Source organism: Petromyzon marinus, chromosome 43, assembly GCF_048934315.1.
Source record: "Petromyzon marinus isolate PM22_M1 ecotype Great Lakes invasive population chromosome 43, UKy_Petmar_22M1.pri1.0, whole genome shotgun sequence".
Classification (NCBI taxonomy): Eukaryota; Metazoa; Chordata; class Hyperoartia; order Petromyzontiformes; family Petromyzontidae; genus Petromyzon; species Petromyzon marinus.
The window spans coordinates 5,694,244-5,713,361 of NC_133709.1; the positions used below are offsets into that span (position 1 = coordinate 5,694,244).

The 19,118-nt window shown below is 46.4% G+C and overlaps 1 protein-coding gene across 1 annotated transcript; it reads right to left on the bottom strand.

Annotated features, from left to right (window-relative positions):
- Nucleotides 1-1,855: 1,855 nt before the first annotated feature.
- On the bottom strand, nt 1,856-15,856 carry ATP6V0C (ATPase H+ transporting V0 subunit c). The gene is made up of 3 exons (XM_032970459.2): nt 15,572-15,856; nt 6,536-6,719; nt 1,856-3,570 (listed from the first exon to the last, which is right to left on the bottom strand). The coding sequence occupies exons 1-3, from the start codon at nt 15,639-15,641 to the stop codon at nt 3,366-3,368; spliced, it is 459 nt and encodes a 152-aa protein (XP_032826350.1). The 5' UTR covers nt 15,642-15,856; the 3' UTR covers nt 1,856-3,365.
- Between the last annotated feature and the right edge of the window lie 3,262 nt (nt 15,857-19,118).

Consider the following 19,118-nt stretch of genomic DNA (forward strand, 5'->3'; position numbering starts at 1 on the left):
TAACGGATCAAGGTCTTCGAAGCCGTATCGCTGTGGTTGGTCTCATGTGGCCACGGTCCGTGTGAAAAAGAAGTCCGAGGCCGCGTAAAACGAAGGCACAGGTCACATCTGACCCACAAGTGTAAAGGAGCCCAGTGGGTGGAAGATATGGCGAGCTCAGACCCTTGAGTTTGGGTCTCATGGTAGATGCTACCACGAAGCGTATTGGCGTGAACTCTCCCCTACACGACTTGGTTATAGATTGACTTTTGGATTGTGTTTAAGTGAACAGCGGTGCATTTTTTTTAAAATTAAAGCCACACCAACACGAATCATGAAGGGTGGTAATGTGGCTTAGATCAGAGCACCCGAGCCGGCGCTGCTAAGATGCTGGTTTCAAATCTGGGCAGCCTTCCGTCATTTAACCTATATTTTCAAGCATTATATTCTTGGTTCTTTCTACATGACTTGACCGAAAGAGCCAAGAATATGAATCCCTGCAGTCACAAAAGCTTTAAATCAATTTTCAAACGTTGTCAATTGTCCCAGTCTGGTCAACCATGAGCTAAAAAAAAAGCCTCAAATTTTGGTTTCACACTAAATTGCATCTCTTAGAATACAAAATAACGGCTTTTGAGACAATTCTCCCCCTCTACTATTAATCACAATGGAATATATTTTTTTATTCTTCCAGTACAAAAAATGGCTTCTACAGGCAGCCCAAAATCTCTTTTCAATGAAGCCCGTTTAAATTGGCTTGACGCATCATTGCATGCACTTCCTTCCGAAGTTGTCGCTTGTACGCAAAGTAAATTGGTTGTCGACGTCAACTGCGCAAAAATGTACCCTGGTTCATCACAGCCAGCCTCAATGCAGTCCTGGTGCCACCGACAGTGGTGGGTGCCCCAGCAGAGGCACCAGACGGCACAAGTAACAATCTGCAGGCTGCGAAGATGACCAGGCAGCTGTGTGCCAGTGTGTACATCACTTAGTTTCAACATGACATATTGCAGTGAAAAAAAGACTGCACACCTCTGGAACTTTGCTGCACTGGCTTGGCACAACCCTTGCGTGGCTGCGGAACGAGCATTGGATGATAGTGCATGCAGTCGCAAATGAGTTTGACCATAACGACTGTTCCGTGCATGTCGGGGCGGCCTGTTCCTTGCGGTCAGCTTGCACGAAATGTATTGAAACAGCTGGCATTTGGTAAGGTACCCCCCCCCCCCCCCACAGAAACGTGCTTCGAAGTGGTAGGAGTCGTGGCGACAGCCCGTGTAAAAGTCGCAGGCTGGACGCCTCACCCCTACATCAACTCATAAAAATTGTCACGATGTATATGCGTCTATTCAACTCTCCATTATGTTTAACTTTTTTCACACCGTACATAGCCAACCGTGCTCATCGGGAGGGGCAGGACAACTAAAACACCAAGCAGTTCTAAAGAAAGTTTTTAATCTAGATTTTAAAGTGCGTCACTCCAGTGACTTCCCTAATATCGGAAGAGCGCTCGAGACGGCTGCATGAATGGATCTAAAAGCACATGATGCAGTGACCATCTTTGTTTGATGGTTAGCCAAAAGCTGTTGGATGACTTGGGTTCATGTCATGGTTTGCGCTCCTTTGACGAGATCTGTAAAGTATTGTTGTTCGTTTTTGGCAAGCAGTGCTGTTGTTTTTATTAACAGGCTGGGTGCGATTAAGAAATTTGATTGTGCATTTTCCATAAGTTACACGAAAACGGAGCAATCGGCCAAGCTCAAAAAATCATTCAATCTCTTCGTCACCCATTGTCTTGTGGCATACTAGTTTGAGGTGATTTAGTCGGTGACGTACGAATATACTGGCAAATGTGAAAAAATATATCGGCAAAGAATAATTTAAGTTACATTTATTGGTCAATGGTGGAATTGAAACATCATATTGATAACAATACTGCACTAAAACAGCATTTCACAAAGCAACCTACAAACGCATGAGGGAGCGAGGGGGTGCCTTTGCAGCTTTTACACACACAGCCTATCACAGCAACAAGCGTCACAGACCAAAACTCCGCTAATGACACAAGCGTCACCCACTTAACACTCAAAACCTACGGGAGCGCGGAACACAACGTAGGGAGCAGACATATGCACAGAAGAGGCAATTGCGGCCAATCGATTAATTCAAAGGAGGGGATGTGGCTGGGTGGGTGCGAGGGAGGTTTGGTGATGCATTGTGGGATGCTTGTGTATGCTGACGACAACGTGCATTGTTTTTTTATAACCACCAAGAAGAGCAAAGTGGTTGTCGGACGCAGCCCTCCTGCACAGGGCTTTAGGCGTAAATGCTGAAAATGCATTGCCCACAAAGATATATCTTGCTCCTCGGATTTTATATGACATTTTGAAAGTCACCGAGCACATTGAATTAATTGATTGGCAAGATAGGTAACATTGGATGGCTTAAGTTATTATGTACTTCACTTAACACCCGTCAGTGGTGGCATAAAGGGATAAACCATGAACGGTGCGCAAAGGAGGTGTGGAGAGAATTGGCTAAACACACAAAAAACTGCAGCAAAATCATAGCAATCCTTTTTTCGTTATATATTCGTTTCTTTTTTTTGTACAGAATCTTAACATGTTACCACAATCAATTTAAATATTACTTTCATTTTTCTTTTACAACCTTAAAAGTACATGAAGAAACAAGCAACATAACGGTCATTATTTCCACGTAATTACAAAACAACCCACTGAAAGTGTTGCACAAAGTAGACGGTAAATCGGGTGAAAATTTCTTAAAATCATCCCAACGCGCAGCACCGTTCCAAGACCTCACCAAAGCTGGACGCTCACATCTCGGAAGAGAACAAATGTCCATGAAAACGGACCAACCTCACACACAGATCACGTGTTTCAGAAGTGGCGAAGAGCATACCGATGTTGCCTCAAAGTCGTGATCCTATAAATCGCCGCAATTTAGATGTATCGCTATGGGTGGAATCTCTGTACAACACGTGTATATAGTAACATGGCGGCAGCTTCAGCGGCAGGGCTTGGGGGTTAACGGGACGCACCGAGCGGTACCGTGGGGACAAAGGGGGCGTTTGTCAATACGTGACCCTTTAAAAGAAAAAAAATGAAGACAACGAAGCCGTTTCTCGCTGCACACCTTGAGAGCTGCGCCGGGAGACATGCAAAATGAAGCACCGCCCTTTAATGTGTAATTACCTTTTACGACACAAGCACACAGCCTCTCCCCGCTCCTTCCGCACCGTCTCCCCTTCCTTTACTTCACCCCCCCGCCAACCCCCCCCACCCCCCCCCGGTGCCAATACGTTCCCGTTAACCGAATCCCACCCGCGAGGGGTGCAGCGTTGCGCGCTCGGGCGAGCTGCGGTTTTACTTTGTGGAAAGGATGAGGGCCACGATGAGGCCGTAGAGACCCAGCACTTCGGCAAAAATGAGGATGAGGATCATGCCGACAAAGAGTCGCGGCTGCTGGGCCGTGCCACGCACACCCGCGTCGCCAACGATGCCGATGGCGAAGCCGGCCGCCAGCCCGCTCAGCCCCACGCTCAACCCCGCGCCCAGGTGCATGAAGCTCCTGCAAGTGGCACACCAGGGGCGAGTGAGGAGGAACACGGGCAACATAGGTCAGCACAGTGATGCTCAGGGCACAGGGTCAAGCACATGGGAGAGACACGTTACCACTTAATAGTTATAACCCCACCACCCATCGAGGCACCATGTGGGAGGGACCCCACCCCCCACACACCCCCTTTGAAATCAATGTGCAGGTATGCTCAGGAGTTTTCCATCACGACTCCAGGAAATACGGCAGCAGCTTTGGGAGACCTTCAACCAGCAGTGGATTGATGACCGATGATTAATCAATTAATATCAAATACTTATGATCACAATGCACAAAATTGCATGAGAATCAGCCATTTTCAATTTGCACTGGTCCACACGACTCCACCAGGCAAGAGTGCTACATTCGCACAATGAAAAAGGATTTTAAGATTTTAATTTATGACCAAACTGTGAAAATTCGTCTAATCGAGGGATGCGAATCACTTCATCCCGAGCATAATTGCCTACCAGCGACCGGAGCACCTGTAGCAAAATTGTTTCTCTACACCCAAAGTGTTATTTTATTTGAATGTGATGACAAGACTTGTCAGTTTACCCACAGCACACCATGACAATCCATAATGAATTTGTAGGATAGGCATTTGTCGTTTTCAGGAGCCCGAAGGGATGCCTTGAAGACACCACTTCAGCTTGAAGTGTGGCAATCGGCACTAACGAAAACCGTGGACCCTTACAATGCCAACTCGTAACACAGCCCTGATTGAGGTGACCGACTGGCAAATGAGCCACCATTTGAAGCCTTCATCCAAAATCGGGTGAATGCGATAAGATGGAGCAAGGCAAGAATCACTCTTCACCACGTACTGCACCGCCCTCTACTCTCATTTACGTCCAATGGAAATCATATTCTAGGGTGACAGAATGGCAGATCAATGCACCTTTCACGGGCCACAGAATCATTGATTTTTACATCTACTCCACTGTAGGTGATACAATGCCCAGGTCTGCAAGGAGCCACCTCAATGTTCTAATATCCCACGCAAAAAAAAATTCGAGCAGACAAGAACAATCCTTGTCAGTCTTGTGTCTGTTGGCTTACGAATTTTTCTGGAGCTCAATGCAATGGATACATTTAGCTTTGATCCATGTCTGGGTTTCAATAATTTTAGGCATGCCGAACCACAAATATAAACGGATGACATGACAAATTTATCACTTCCATGCAATCAAAAATAATTGGATTGGCCGAAATTCCCTTCATTTCTGTTTATGCACTGGAGAGGAAAACCAATCAGTAGGCTGCCAGTGAGAAAGATTCATGATTTAATCTATACGAACACTTTTGAACACCACATGATTGTTTTTTGTATTTAGGAAATGTCTGGCAAGCTCTTCCAGTGCACACCACATGTTAAAAGTAAGTCAACCTTCACTCTGGGGCAGGTCGTTTTTCTCCTCTGTCGTCCCATCCGTCTAACGCCTTCCCCTCCAGCGATCTGCGTCCTTGACTCCCTGTCCAAGATTAGGCTCAAGACTCTTTTTCCTCCGCCCAATGACTGTTGCCGCTTTTTCAAAATATGTATTTCCGCTCCCCATATTTGCTCCCCTTGGTTTTGTAAAGTTCCTTGAGAATGCGGTTGTATTTTGACGCTCTACAATTCAACGTCGCACTGTACAACTTTGAATTGTACAACGTATCGGGATCCTTGGATTAATTGCGCCTTACAAATGTAAATAATTATTGCAAGATCAAAACTAGTTGCGTAATGCCCGGCACCATCGTGTGCTCCTATTCCGTGATCTTTTTTTTATATTATTAATACCGAATACATCAAATGCCCCATTTCACGTTCTATAAAAAAATACAAATTAAGAGCATTTGCAGACATTTCCCGAGAACCGAATGTTCTAGACCTTTAAAAATATATTTAAATATTGTGGCCCAGTACCATCCTGTGCAAATGTGTTTGTAAAGCAAAGTTTCCCCATTTGTGATGCCATTCTTTTTAGAAGAAATGAAAGTGGAACTGATTAATGTAAAGCAGAAACTATAACTTCCAGCACTGTCAAGGATCTGTAAAGCATAATGCAATCAATGTAGTGGACAGTGGAATTTATGAAAACCCCCTCTGCCTCCCGCAAGAGTTCCATATACACACCCGTTTCCTCCCACACAAACACCTCAAAGGACCTGGCCTATTGGGGAATGGGAAAAATTAAGTTTCAGAGGATTGGGTTTACAATTGCTTGTAATTAGAACCTACAATGGAAAATGTTTGCACTATTTGAGGTGCTATGGTCAACTCCATTACCTGTGTTTATAAGAGCAAGCAGTTATGTGCGTATATTACAAATAATAAGACTCATGGTCTGTTAGAGGCTTATGTAACAGCAATAAACAGCACAATGACAAAAAGATGTTATGCCAAATGAACCTGGGCCACGGATAATATGCAGGGGGGAAATGGGTAAAAGGTTATGAGGAATTTCAAAGTTTTAGCGTTAAAACTATGAAATGCTGAGTGGTATAATAATGGTTGGCACAACGTAGCTGCTACGATGCAGCTCACCAATTCGATCTGATCTTTCAGTGCAGCGTTTGAAGCAATAAGCCAGTTATCCGAATCGCTCTGCCACTGTCCAGCAAGCAGTATAAATGGGTACACTCCAGTTAAGTCGATTGGCAGGTCACTTGTGGTGGGGTAAGGTCTGGGTACTCTCAACTCTTCCAACATGCCTGGTGGAAGAGTAGACGATATACCCTCGAGTAGAGGTCCTTCCATGAGCAGTGGCACGAGGAAGCAATTACAGGGCTCCCACCTTTCATTACCTTTAACCATTAGCAATATAACATCAATATTATTACCACACTGAAGCATCGCGATCGGTAACTTTCCACGCACCGTGGCAATTCAGGCACGACTAACCCCTCCCCCCATGGCACAGGGTGCCCTGCGCACGCACGCAACGCTCACTTGAAGAGGGTTATGTTTTCGGTGAGGCCGTTGGCGATGAGCACGGCCACCACGAGCCCGTAGATGGCGATGATACCCGCCATGACGACGGGGATGATGGACTTCATAATGAGCTCCGGCCGCATCACCGACATGGCGGCGATGCCCGTGCCGCTCTTGGCCGTGCCGTACGCAGCGCCCAGCGCTGCAGGAACACGAGATTCACGCCGTCAGTCACAACATGGTTGGGGGGCAGGGGAACCGGCTGAGAGGCAAAAGCAACCGAATGTAGATAACCAAGAACAAAAAAGGATAATAAAAAACATGCGTTCTGTAACCGTACAAAATGTGGTTTGACAATCTCCCCTAAAACCTCCTCCAGCAGTATAAATGGGTACACTATGGTTAGTCGATCAGCAGGTGGACGCATGGTTTAATAAAATGTGGATACCAAGCTCTTCCAAGACGTCTGGCCCTTTTGAAGGAGAATTCCACCTATCTTCTGTCCCGCACTTCACGCGGTCAATCGCCATTGTAGCTATGCGAGACTACAATACACATCTAGTGTAGCAATTACAATGACTGCAGCAAAACCATTTCAAGTGAAGTAGGGGAATCCATAAAAAGGTTGAGAAATCCACGTCACACGATCCGTCAGTCAACTCTACAAAATAGCCATGTTGCAAGGGTTCACTTTGAACGCTCAACTCAACAAAACGGTGGGTCTGAAAGTGATCAACAATCCGAGGTCGTATGTTCTCTGTTGGGAGCATTCTTAACACCTACCCCCCCCCCGCGAACCTAACAAGATAAGGAATGAATTGACCCGCCTGCATCATGTGCAAAATCAGCGGACCGGGGAATGCAGCCGCCCTGCTGTTGCTGCACACACCCGTATTCGACTCCATTGAACATTGAACCGTCTGCAGCGGTGCGTGGGTGTGCGTGCAGATGGCATCGCCACGCGGCTGTTGGATATGCCTGCCTGCACAATTCGCACGGCCGCAGGGTGCAAAAATTGGCACCATGATGTAGAATTTAACAATGCGAGGGAAGACGAAAGGAGGCGCAGGATTAATCGTCATCCTCAATCCAATGCGGCAAAACAACAGTGTCGCTCCCCAAGTGTTTGACTCCACAACATGGAGCCCGGGGTAATCAAGCACGCAGAGAGCGGTGCTGCTCCCCGCTAGATTTACCAGGGTGTTCAGGAGCCCTGTGCCGCTTCTTTGCAAGCATCACGTTTTATGGCCGATGCTCATTTCATACAGCAAATCAAAATAAAACAATCACGCGTGGTCTTGGAACGATTTTGGCTCCCTAACGACACACTATTGAAAATCTGCCCAAGGCTGTTATCTACGCTTCTTGGAAGGATTTTTGAGGAAACGTACGAGATTGTGCACTTTTTAAAAACACAGCATTGTTTCTGAGAGCTTTGAAATGACCGAATATTGGATTTCTCCAAGATAAATAGATTCTGATATGAAATGGGTTATTTTAGACTGTCAAGTGGCATAGTTGGATGCATAGCTCATTACCCAGGCCAATTCTTATGAAAGGGATGCTACATTTCAAATGGACGAGGTTCCACGAGTCAATGGGCTGATGCTGCACAGCACTGGAAAGGAAGGCACAGCACGAACTTGAGTTGAAGGATTCATGAAACAGGTATGTAGGACAAAAATAAATATTATATTCTTGCAGTCGACATTGAGGCTACATATCCAAGCACTGCAATAACTTCAAGCTCCAGGCAAGCAAACCTGGAATTTAGCTACCGTGCTTATGTTGCAGTATGTTATACGCTAATGGAACGATAATTTATTAACCTTTTTTTCCCCCCTGCCGATTATGCCACAGGCATTATGTAATGCGCAGTCGAAATTAACCATGGTAATTCCTTGCCAAAATGGCACTAAGAGTATTGTTTTAACATAATATTGCACGCCCTGCGCGGGTAATTGCCATTTATGCAGTGGAGTGACATTTCATTGTCCAAGAGACTTTCGTTTTTTCTTTAAGAGTTAACGCTGTAAAGCAACATTAAAATGAACATTTAAATTTCGTAATTTATACCGAAAGAATGAAAACGTTAGCCAAACAGTAAACATTGCCAGATTTATATAAAAAAAGCAGACAACACGTAATTGGCGTGTATGTAGCGAGGGGTCTGGCCTTGGGTGCGCTGCAAGCAATACAATCAGCTGTCGGAAATTGGGCCCAGCAGTGCTGGGAACATATCCTCCTGTACAAGTACACCGGTCGCCTGCCAAAAAAAATCATTATTTAGAAACACGTAAAAAAACACACACTGCCAAGTCAATTACTAAATGTAACTGTGGTCCGGAGGCATTGCCTGTAACTTATGGTGCGTTGTAACTCATAGCTGCCAACGATTGGTGCCTGGGCACCGGTGAAGCGTGCAGCAAACCAGTCGGACACGCACGCCATTTGCCCGATAACCGAAATGAGCTCCCCTTAACGCCGTCCGCAGAACGCACTGCCAATTAATCACCAACAACACAATGCAAAAAGTATCACACTGGTTAGGTGCTAATTAAGACTTCTACGACAAAAAAAACCAAGGTGGCTGCAGGTGTGAGAAATTGGTTTCAAGCAGCCGCAAAGCATGTGACCCAAGCTGCCAAATACATTTCACAAAACTGGCCTGGTGGGTGTAAGCTGGCAACTGTACGTGGACTGGTGAGAAGCTTAATATAGCTTGGGCTTGTGTTACCTTCAGCGTTGCGGTCTACAATACTGCGTCAAATGTTGAAGCAACCTTCGCTTCGATACGGACCAATGTTACGTGTACTCATGTCGTTCATTTTTGACCAAAGAAAAGGGTCTACGAGACGACTTCACTGCCAGTCTATTTGCAACCTGAGAAGTCAAATGTCATACAAAAGACTGCAGGACTAATGCCACACCCAGGAATGGATTCCAGGCGTTTCTCTCATCTGCTATACCTAAAAAAAAAGTCTCAAATGCTGCAACACGAACAATGTGACGGTCAATGTATGGACAGAACCGTTCAGCTTTCCCCAACAAGATTAGTATAAATAAAGCCTCTAACCAACTCAAACCCTGTCATGTGAATATCTGCCTGAACTGCTGCTACAGGGGATACATTGAGCTACATCGACTAGACACAAAATAAAGGGGCACAGCACGTTATGTACATTCAAGCAGCAAAATAATTAATCTCAAGACAAGCGTTTCACTACATTGGCATTCCAAGTTGCGAGTTGCAAGAGCTCATTCATCAATCGGCAGGCTAATAAAATACAAAATAATGTTGCCGTAAAGAAATGCAGCTGCCCCATTTAACCGAAATACACTGTGGCAGTTTTGTTTCGTGTCCTTTGACTTCTAGATGCATAGCTTCCATTTATAATTACTACGTGTACAAATACCACTAGTTACCTTCAATGCAACCATCTAAACTTTTTAATTGGAATAACTAGGCATGTAATGATTACCCTCATGAAGTTACGACGATTTCTGCAATTGTTGATCATATAAAAAAATAGCTGGTCGGCTTCCGTGGGAGGAGCATTCGTTTGTCACTCATTCGCATGCAGGACGACTCGCAGTGACAAAAAGGTGGTCGCGTGATTTCAGACCGTTCAGGTACCATTGATTCACTCGTACGGAAAGCACTCATTTGTCTAGAGATACAGCGAACATTTCATCAGGAGGAAACGCTACGAGCCTCCGGTGCATTTCTATTTTCTCAGCAAAACGTACTTGGCCAAAAGCGTGTTTAAAATTCCAGTAATAGGTGACCCAGCTGAAATGGACTTTGAAAACGTACAATGGTTATTATAAGTAATAACGGCCATGAGACGTGACACACAGGATGATATCAACTTTGTGTCTCTCAGTGGATTACAAATGTAAAAGACAATTTTGGAAAGAAAAAACTTCCCACCATTTCAAGTTCCCTTTGCACAGCCGACGAAACTAAAACGGAATTTCACTTCGTTAAAACTCAGTTTGCGATTAAATTTAAAATTGAAACCGTTAAAGCATCAATTACTTTCATCTCGATTTACAATTAGAAAACAATTAAAGGATGAGTTACATCGGCATTGATTGCGCATTCTCTGTATTTAGGGTCACTGGTGAATAAATCTAGAGTTGCCGTTGCACGGGAAGTTGGGAATGGTACAGAGGACCGTTGGTGCAGACTTCACTCCCACAGGCATCAACAGTGTCCCTTACACAAGCCATCTCTCCTTGGTTTGATCTTCTCAACTGAAATTAAAATGCGACGAGCATAAACGCCCACGAAACGTCACTGGCCATGAAACCTCGCATACAAATTATCCACCGTGGTATCGATGAAATGCCCTTTGAGCAGCAAACTGGAAAAATCCAGACTGTATCGTCACTAGCCACGGCAGATCGCTCGGCAAGGACGCGGGGAAAGCACCAGCAACAACGAGAACAAACCTGAACACCATCTTCGCCAAGCCGGGCTGCCGATTGAGCTAGATCTGGCTCGTGCTAGTCATGTGTCCCTGTCAACACCCTGTGCACATTAACCCCTATTAAAAACAAACAAAAAAACAGTCAACATTCCTGCAACTGTGGAAGGTGCATGTAATTGTTGGTTGTGACAATGCACGAGGGGAAAGCGCATGTTAATAGTACGGGGCACAATGGCGAGAGGCTTCTTGATGGGATGAAGGCCACGCTGCGCGGGAATGCACGTATTCCCTTTACAGGCGGAATAAAACAATTCTCCCACAATACCCAAGAAGCCCCGACCATTTTAACATTAAAAAGGGAAAATAATTCAGTAAATAACCATGGGGGGCAGCTCACTATAAAGTAAAGGAGTGAATAAACAAGGATCAATTCTGTAGTCTGGATGGAGATCTACAATGCAAAAAGACCACAGATTACCAAGCGGAGTACGCAGCCTTTTTTCAGCAATGGAGAGCCCATTGGATGTTTTGTTCGCTCCCCTATTGAATAAAGGCCGCGAACGTTGAAGAGTATAATGGTTCTGCTTTGCAGTTTCGGTCTCTGTGCGAGGGAAAGGGGCAACAATAATCAAGATGGCTGAGAGGCTGCGTGGCTCTGGGCTTGCCAAGAGACCAGCACCGTCCACTTCTGAAATCTGATGACAAGGACACTTCTCGACCAACACAGCAGCCGGTTAAAAACGCATTAGCAAGTGGGGCATTATTCTACATTGCGGTGGGCGCCGTAAGCTTAATTTTACCCAAAGCCTAGGTGCACCATTAACGTTACATATCAGGGAAGTTTGGTCCATTTTGTGCACTGTCCAAGGAGGTAGTAGGGTTTTAAGGCTGTAAAAATGTAAACTCGAGTCACTCCCACAAGACACTGCACGAGGCGTAAGTTAATCACGTGGGAGACTTAAGAATTACAATCTTGGTATTTTGGACAAGCTGTGCAAAGCGAGAATGTAACTTAAGGCAGCAATCAACATCAGCCCATGGGTCAATCTTACGTTCATCAACAGAAACGCATTTTCAACACTAAAATAAATTTAAGAAAAATTGGTTTCACACGTAAACATCCACCTCTCTGCGCACACAGGGTATAAATGAAATGGTAAACAGTATCCTTGGATGCCAACACAGTATCAATATTCATAATCCAAACGCATCCTTTCCAGCCCAACAGTTATGAGATTAATGACTGCAAGAGGACACTCCTCTTTTTTTACAACAGCCGCCGTGACCACTAGTCACGAGATGGCTTTTTTTTTAAAGCCTCAGACTTTAGAGCTGGGGATTTTTTTTTACCTGCAGCAGGAGAATCACGCCCACGCTCGGTCACCTGATGCGTACTACGTGGCACCAATGTCGCATACAAACGGAAAACAAACTCTTGTCCAGGCCTGCCGCGCCAATTTTATTTTAAATATTGATTATGTTGGACGAACGCATTGAAAGACGCATCCATCTCATTTTCTTTACTGCCCAGCCTACACCAGGCCACCGTAGTCTCCCCTCGCTTACAAATTATCCACTGCGGGTAATTTCTGATTACATAAAAAAAATAGAGGGGGGGGGGGGGTCTGGCCGATGTTGCTGCCAAAGATAACATAAATTTCCCTTGGGCTATAAAATCCCATTCAATAAACATGTAGAAAGAGTATTTAGATCATATATATTTTCAAGCCACGGAAGATCGTTTTTTAATGTTTTTGATAATAGAACAATGTTATATAGTTCCACTTGAATGGTTTGGTCAAAATGAGCTACACTAGGCAATTGACGGAGATGGGATTCACAACGCTGTACCTTTCCTTGTGTTGAGGCATGGCCTATCAAGCATAACCGACATAAAAATGTCACCAGATCCAGGGTCATTGATGTCACACCTCACCAGTAATTTCTGCTGGCATGGCCAATGGCTATTTTCACACGGAGCATAAACAGCACAATCGACTTAAATGACCCTTTAACATAAATCTAGGTTACTGTATCACGCTTGCAAAAATCTTATACATTTCAAGCTTTAAACGCACCTCTACGGAAGTAGTTTACGTCTTAAAATAATTCGGCCACAACACAAGCTACTTATTTTGAGGCTATGCAAGTAATCCCAGGATAGGGTCAGTTCTCAGCAATAATGGCAGGCATGGTTTGGGATTCTGGGATAGCCATCCAGTGAGATGCTCACTACCACACACCTACCCCAGAGATTAATGTATATACAATCAAGACACATTTAAGAGAATGCGTTGGCAGTGAACAAGCACTCGCCATGTTTGTCACGACACTACCTTGTGAAGATGTTAATGTATACACCTTTTGGTCAGGAATATTTTGATGGTTTTTTTTCCTGGATGTTCTGTTTGCACAGTCACATAATCACTTTAAGATGTTTTTCTTTAAGATGTTTTTCTTGTTCATGTTTTTGTGTTTGTTGCGGTTGCACCCGATTCAAGAGCCGAATGGCTCACAGGGCTATACCAAATAAATGGAACTATGAACTATGAACTACAGGCTGGTGCATACTGGGAGCACAGCACGGTAAAAATGGCTTTTTGCTGTACTGCTGCCCCGTACCGTAGCCCTCCCTGCCTTCGCAGTGACACGTGATAACTTTGCGTGCCATGGTGGTTACCCATCCAATAACCAACGAAGCTCAACCCGGTTAAGCTTCCGTTTCGAGTAGGTCACATGTCGAAAAACCACTTGTCTTGTAATGCCCCAACACAAGCGGGCTGGGGGAGGGCAATGACCCTCATTCTAAACGGTACTAGACAGAAACGTATTCTTATTATGTCCACCTTGCCTACAAAAACGTATTTAGCGTTAATAAAAAAAAGTGGCTAGTTTTTTTATCTTTTAACCTGGCTCTCAATCAGTCACGATAGGGGGGTGGGTGAATGATTGCTCGGTCACATGGGACCCTGGCAGTCAGCTGACTGCATCTTCCGCCCCGCGTCGCGCATCGCCTTTTGTCTGCCAAGCAGCAGAGGTGGGGAGGGGGGTTGGTGGGAATTCATCTTGTCGTTCTTTACACAGCAGCAACCACCACCACTCGAATACTCACGACCTCGGAGTACCTTCTGATCAGGGGCTCACACCACAGGGGGGGATGGGGGGGGTGCGAGGTATCCCAGTAGTCGATGTCACACAGCTCTCAATCATATGATCGTTACGTCATAGTCAATCCGCTGCTGGATTAAGGCCTTCCCCCTTTAAAGTCGTCTCGCAATCTCTCTGGATCGTTATGAACGCAGATCACCATCGGAAGTCATTTCGTCCAAATGGGGGGGGGGGGGGGGGTGGGGAGCGGCTCCTCTCAGCTAGATATTAATAAAGGCTAAGAGGAGGATGGAGGGGTTTGGTTGGTGATGGTGCCTGTCTGTACATCGTCTTCCACACACGAACACATCGCTCCTGGGCTCCATTAAAAAAAGACGATTTGCGTTAGACCCAACGCCACGGGCACACGCTCTCTCGCAGCCAATGGCGCCAGATGTTTCACGAACAATCGCAACACCGCAGCAACACCTCCGGGCAGATGATTCTCGCCCGGCCATAAAAAAACCACAGGTTTTATCATTGTCCATCATCAACCACGGCAACATCGTCACCGTGACGGTACAACATTTCCCTACCCCCCCCCACCTCTTCTTTAGCCCTCATTCGTGCCGCGACGCACCCCATTGTCCAACGCCTTCCGTTTACATTAAAACAACGGCGAACCGTAAACTACGTCTGCATGGCTCTTCATCGGCCACCAGTCAACAACGAGATCTGACCAAACTGTTTAAATCGCGGGCATTTTCGTTAATTAAATATTACAATTAACGCGGGTTGAGGTGGGGGAAGCGGGGAGCATCTCCCGTCGGCCGATGCTGCTGCTACCTCCTCACCACCACCACCGCCGCCGCCGCATTCAGACGTTCACAAGGTCAGCTCCGCGCGAGCCTCAATCACAACACCCAACATCGCACGAGACTTAACAAAAAAAACCCCAGAAAGCCACCCTCCCCCGACATTTCATTTGAAACGCCGACGACGGGTCCGTCGGCAGGAGGTTGTGTCGAATGCCTCCCTTCCCACCCACCCCAGCTCTCCCCATCGTATTTAAACACCGTGGACTCGAGGAGACATTTGTTTTAAACCGGCAGACTTCTTTAATCGGGTCACGGAGAGAGAGAGAGAGCGAGCGGAGACAGAGAAAGCCTCCACCACCACCACCGCCGCCCTACGCGGCGAGATCGCCGGGGAGAGAGCGCGCGAGCGAGAGAAGATGGCGCCCCCCACGGCTGCCGCAGCCGCCACAAGCCGACGGGGGGGGGTGGGTGGGTGAGGGAGGGGGCTGCTTCGAAATCCCCACTGCAGACACGCACCACCACCACCACGGGTGCCAGCGCATCCCCATTGGCCGCACGAGCAAACCCCCCCCCCCACTTTCCCCAGCGTGATCGCAGAGCCAACGACGACGACGACGCGCATCAACGCTAGCGAATGTAAAATGACCGATCTCGCCACCCACACCCACCCCACCCCCGGCTCGCTCACTCGCTCGCTCGTCTCTCGTCCTCACCGCTGAACACCATGGCGGCGGAAGCGCCCATGACGCCGAAGAACGGCGAGTATTCTGGCGAGGACGACATCTTTGCTTGTCCTTCTCGTTTCTGTGTCGAGGTTGACGGTGTGGTTATGTGGTTACGTGCGAGTTAGTGGGTTGGTTGGTGAGTGAGTGAGTGCGCGCGAGCTTTAATAGTCGAGCCGCCCCTCGAGTCTCGCTTACGCTGCTTTAGTCCGACTTGATGTACGGATGTGGTAGGGGAGGGGGGCAGCTCTGAAACTGAGAGGGGCGTCACGATGCGCTCGCTCTTATATATATGGAGCGGCGGTCATGTGACGAGTTACGTCACGGACCGTACCATTCTCGTCTACCCCCCCCCGTCCGCCCGCCTTACAACACAGCCAATCCAAATCTCCCCCCCCCCCCCCAACATCGCAGAGTTGGACTTCTCCTTTTTGCGTACGGCTCGGGCCGATGTCAATGCTGAGAGCTCCGACTGCAATTTTCACATTCAGGTGGTGGTCAGACCGAGACGGGCTAGCGACCTCGTCAGGGTGTAGCAGCGGAGTCCGACTGTCGCCGGCTGTGATAGCTCCGTCTCTCTTTCTCTCGTTCGCATTTGTGGATCGCGCTCATTAACGTCGTGCGGTCGGTCCGTCCTGGGTGACCGCAGTTTGCATTTTTTTTTCCGTCCATTTGTGCATCAGATATCAGCGCCTGCTGCCGTGGGCGGTTTTGAGGGTGGCCCCAGGGCCGGGTTAAAGCACTGGAGGTGGTGGGGGCTTTAGGGGCTGCGGCCCAGGGGCACTCCGGCAGCTGGAGGCCCTCCAGAGATGAAGTGAAAAGTCATCTAATTTGTGAATGGTGAATTTTATTTGTCGTTAGCCTTGTAACAAAACAAATAAATGTTATTTTTTCTTTAACTTTGTTTTCCTTTTTTAAAATATTACTGGAGGGCCTCCAGAGATGAAGTGAAAAGTCATCTCATTTGTGAATGGTGAATTTTATTTGTCGTTAGCCTTGTAACAAAAAAAATAATGTTATTTTTTCTTTAACTTTGTTTTCCTTTTGAAAATATCACTGGAGGGCCTCACAGGACCTGCAGCCCTGGGTGGCCCATGAGCTTCGTCGAAGGTCAAACCGAGGGATCTTGCGCGTTGGATCAAACTAAAAGAGGTGGTTACGGTTGGTGAATCGTTAATCGGCCAAACCCGTAACCGATTTCACAAGTCAAACTGGTAACCGTTTTGAGCATCTATTTCGATAACCGTTTTCAGAATCAATTACCGGGGTTCCAAAATGGGTTCAGTATCGTAATCAATGGACCCGTACAAATGGAACGGCAGGCTAAGTTACCGCGTGGTACATTATTTTGCCCTCCACTTATAATGTAACGGTGCAACAATGTAATTTTTTGTTCACGCCACTGGTTGCGAAAGGGCCTCCGTTAAAGGTGGGCTCTCTAGATGGTATTTGGCCTACTCTTCCACGTTGATCAGACATCGCGGAAGAGAGGTGTGTACCCACATTTTACCCCACCAATCGACTGTCGTTTACGCATTTATACTGCTGGATGGCGGGAAGGGGTTAAATGCTGTGCGATCGTCCCATTGCTTGCAACTACCGTGCCGGGAAATAGGAATCGAACCGACGACCATCTGGATTGCAAGCCCAGCGTGAAAACCCCGTAGCTCGCTATGCGCCACTGCTCCGCTCATTACACGAGTAATGTATGCTGTTGTAAATCTGTAATCGTGTGTAGGACTGTACTTTAGCATTGGCGGACTCAGCCTATCATTTATTGGAAGTAGATGTTAGTGCCATTCGGAGTTGAAAGGGTGGCAGCCCACCCACGGTACGTGCTCGGGCAAAGCTCATCACACTCGGTGCCATTCATTACGCGCATTTCCTGTACGCAACATATGCCTTGCTTGCAATAAACATGTTTAATGAATAAACGAATGCGTCAAATTGTACACCTATTACAATGTACATGTACCTGTACAGCCCCTTTTGTCATAGTCAGAATCTTTATTTATCCTGAAGAATCCCGATGAGCTATGAAGTTAGTTGTTTTTTTTTACAGATGTCCATGTCTGACAAAAGTGGCGAGCGATATCTGAAACCGCTTCTGGGTTCTGCTTCACCAACCCGCACTGACCAGGGTGGTGTAGTATGGACAAAAAACTCCCAAAACTGACACAGCGTGGGTTGCCTCTATCCAGAAGTTGATTGCCAAAGGGCGGTAAATACATTATGCAGCATCCCATTAAACAAATTACACTTTTAATAAAATGTATAAAGCAATGATGCTTGAAGTCTGTATTAACTGGCTTTGAAAGATGTAATTGTGCTGTGCTGGGAATGTTATTAGAAGAGAGCAATAACCTTGGAGAAGATAATCACGCAAGAAAAGTGTGACGGGAAGACGTGTTGGGGAAAGCTACACAAATGGGAAGTCAGCAGGGATCTGCTAAATAAATTAATCGTATTATTCTCAGCCAAAGTGTCCCATCGTTACACAATTTCCTGTTGGCTGGAAGACCCGGCCTCGTAGTCTCCTGAGACCCGTGTGGTCAACTCTTCCCCCAGGCACGCGGCGACCGTCATGTGCCACGCTTGTGACGCCACTCAAAGTCGGTAAATAATAGTTAACGAGAAGAGGAGCCAGATGGAACCGCCGGTGACCCTACCATTTCTTGTTGTTTCTTATGAGTCGTAATTTCGCTTGGTTAAATAAACGACGCTGAATAGAGGCTGCGATGGTGATTGTTCAATACAGCTTACCGTACCCATACGTATTAATATTGGTGGAGCAGCGGTTAGCGGACCGCACTGTGAACCAGACTATCTGAGTTTGAATCAGGACAACAGCTAATATCAGTTGTGAGTGTTGTCTCAAGCGGTCCCGGTTGTCCCCTTCAACAACCCGCACTGACCAGCATGGTGAAGTATGGTCAAAAACCACAACCGACGAAACAGCGTGCGGAGGCATGCCCTCCAGCATTTGGGGATGTCAGTTCGTTGAATTGTGGACTAAGTTAAGTAATGGAGGCAGCACAACGCTATGACGCAAAGGCCAAAGTGATAGCTGGGCAGTGTTAAAGTAATCCGATGTATTTAATTTCAGTCTTAGTCTCCTTGACTAAAGCAGTTACACATTGAGTCCACCTTTAGTTATCAAATAAATACACATTTTTTGTCTTTCTCAGTGTACTGCAGTCTCTAGTGAGGTTAAATCTTAGTCTGTCTTAATTCAGACTTTTTAGTTCTTACTCTTCATTGGAAGTGGTGCTTTGGTCATCGTCATGCTTGATGGTTTTCGTCCACTCGTAGTCATCTTGTGATAAAATATATATTTAAAAAAAAACATAACGCGTTAATTGACGAGCATCTACATCACTAAGTTTCGTTCGCAATAATTAGCACTGTGGCAGAGACAACTCGGTGTACCACCCGGGACCAACGAGACACCCAGTGAGTCACAAAGGAGACCACAGGGTCGCTGGTGTCAGTTTTCAGTTTCAGTTTCATTTTATTTGGTATAGCCCTGTGAGCCATT

Coding starts and splice junctions, on each gene's coding strand:
- ATP6V0C (XM_032970459.2), bottom strand. CDS start 15,641: ATGTCGTCCTCGCCAGAATACTCGCCGTTCTTCGGCGTCATGGGCGCT. Junction 6,720..15,571: donor CGCCGCCATGGTGTTCAGCG/GTGAGGACGAGA, acceptor GTGTTCCTGCAG/CGCTGGGCGCTGCGTACGGC. Junction 3,571..6,535: donor GAAAACATAACCCTCTTCAA/GTGAGCGTTGCG, acceptor TGCCACTTGCAG/GAGCTTCATGCACCTGGGCG.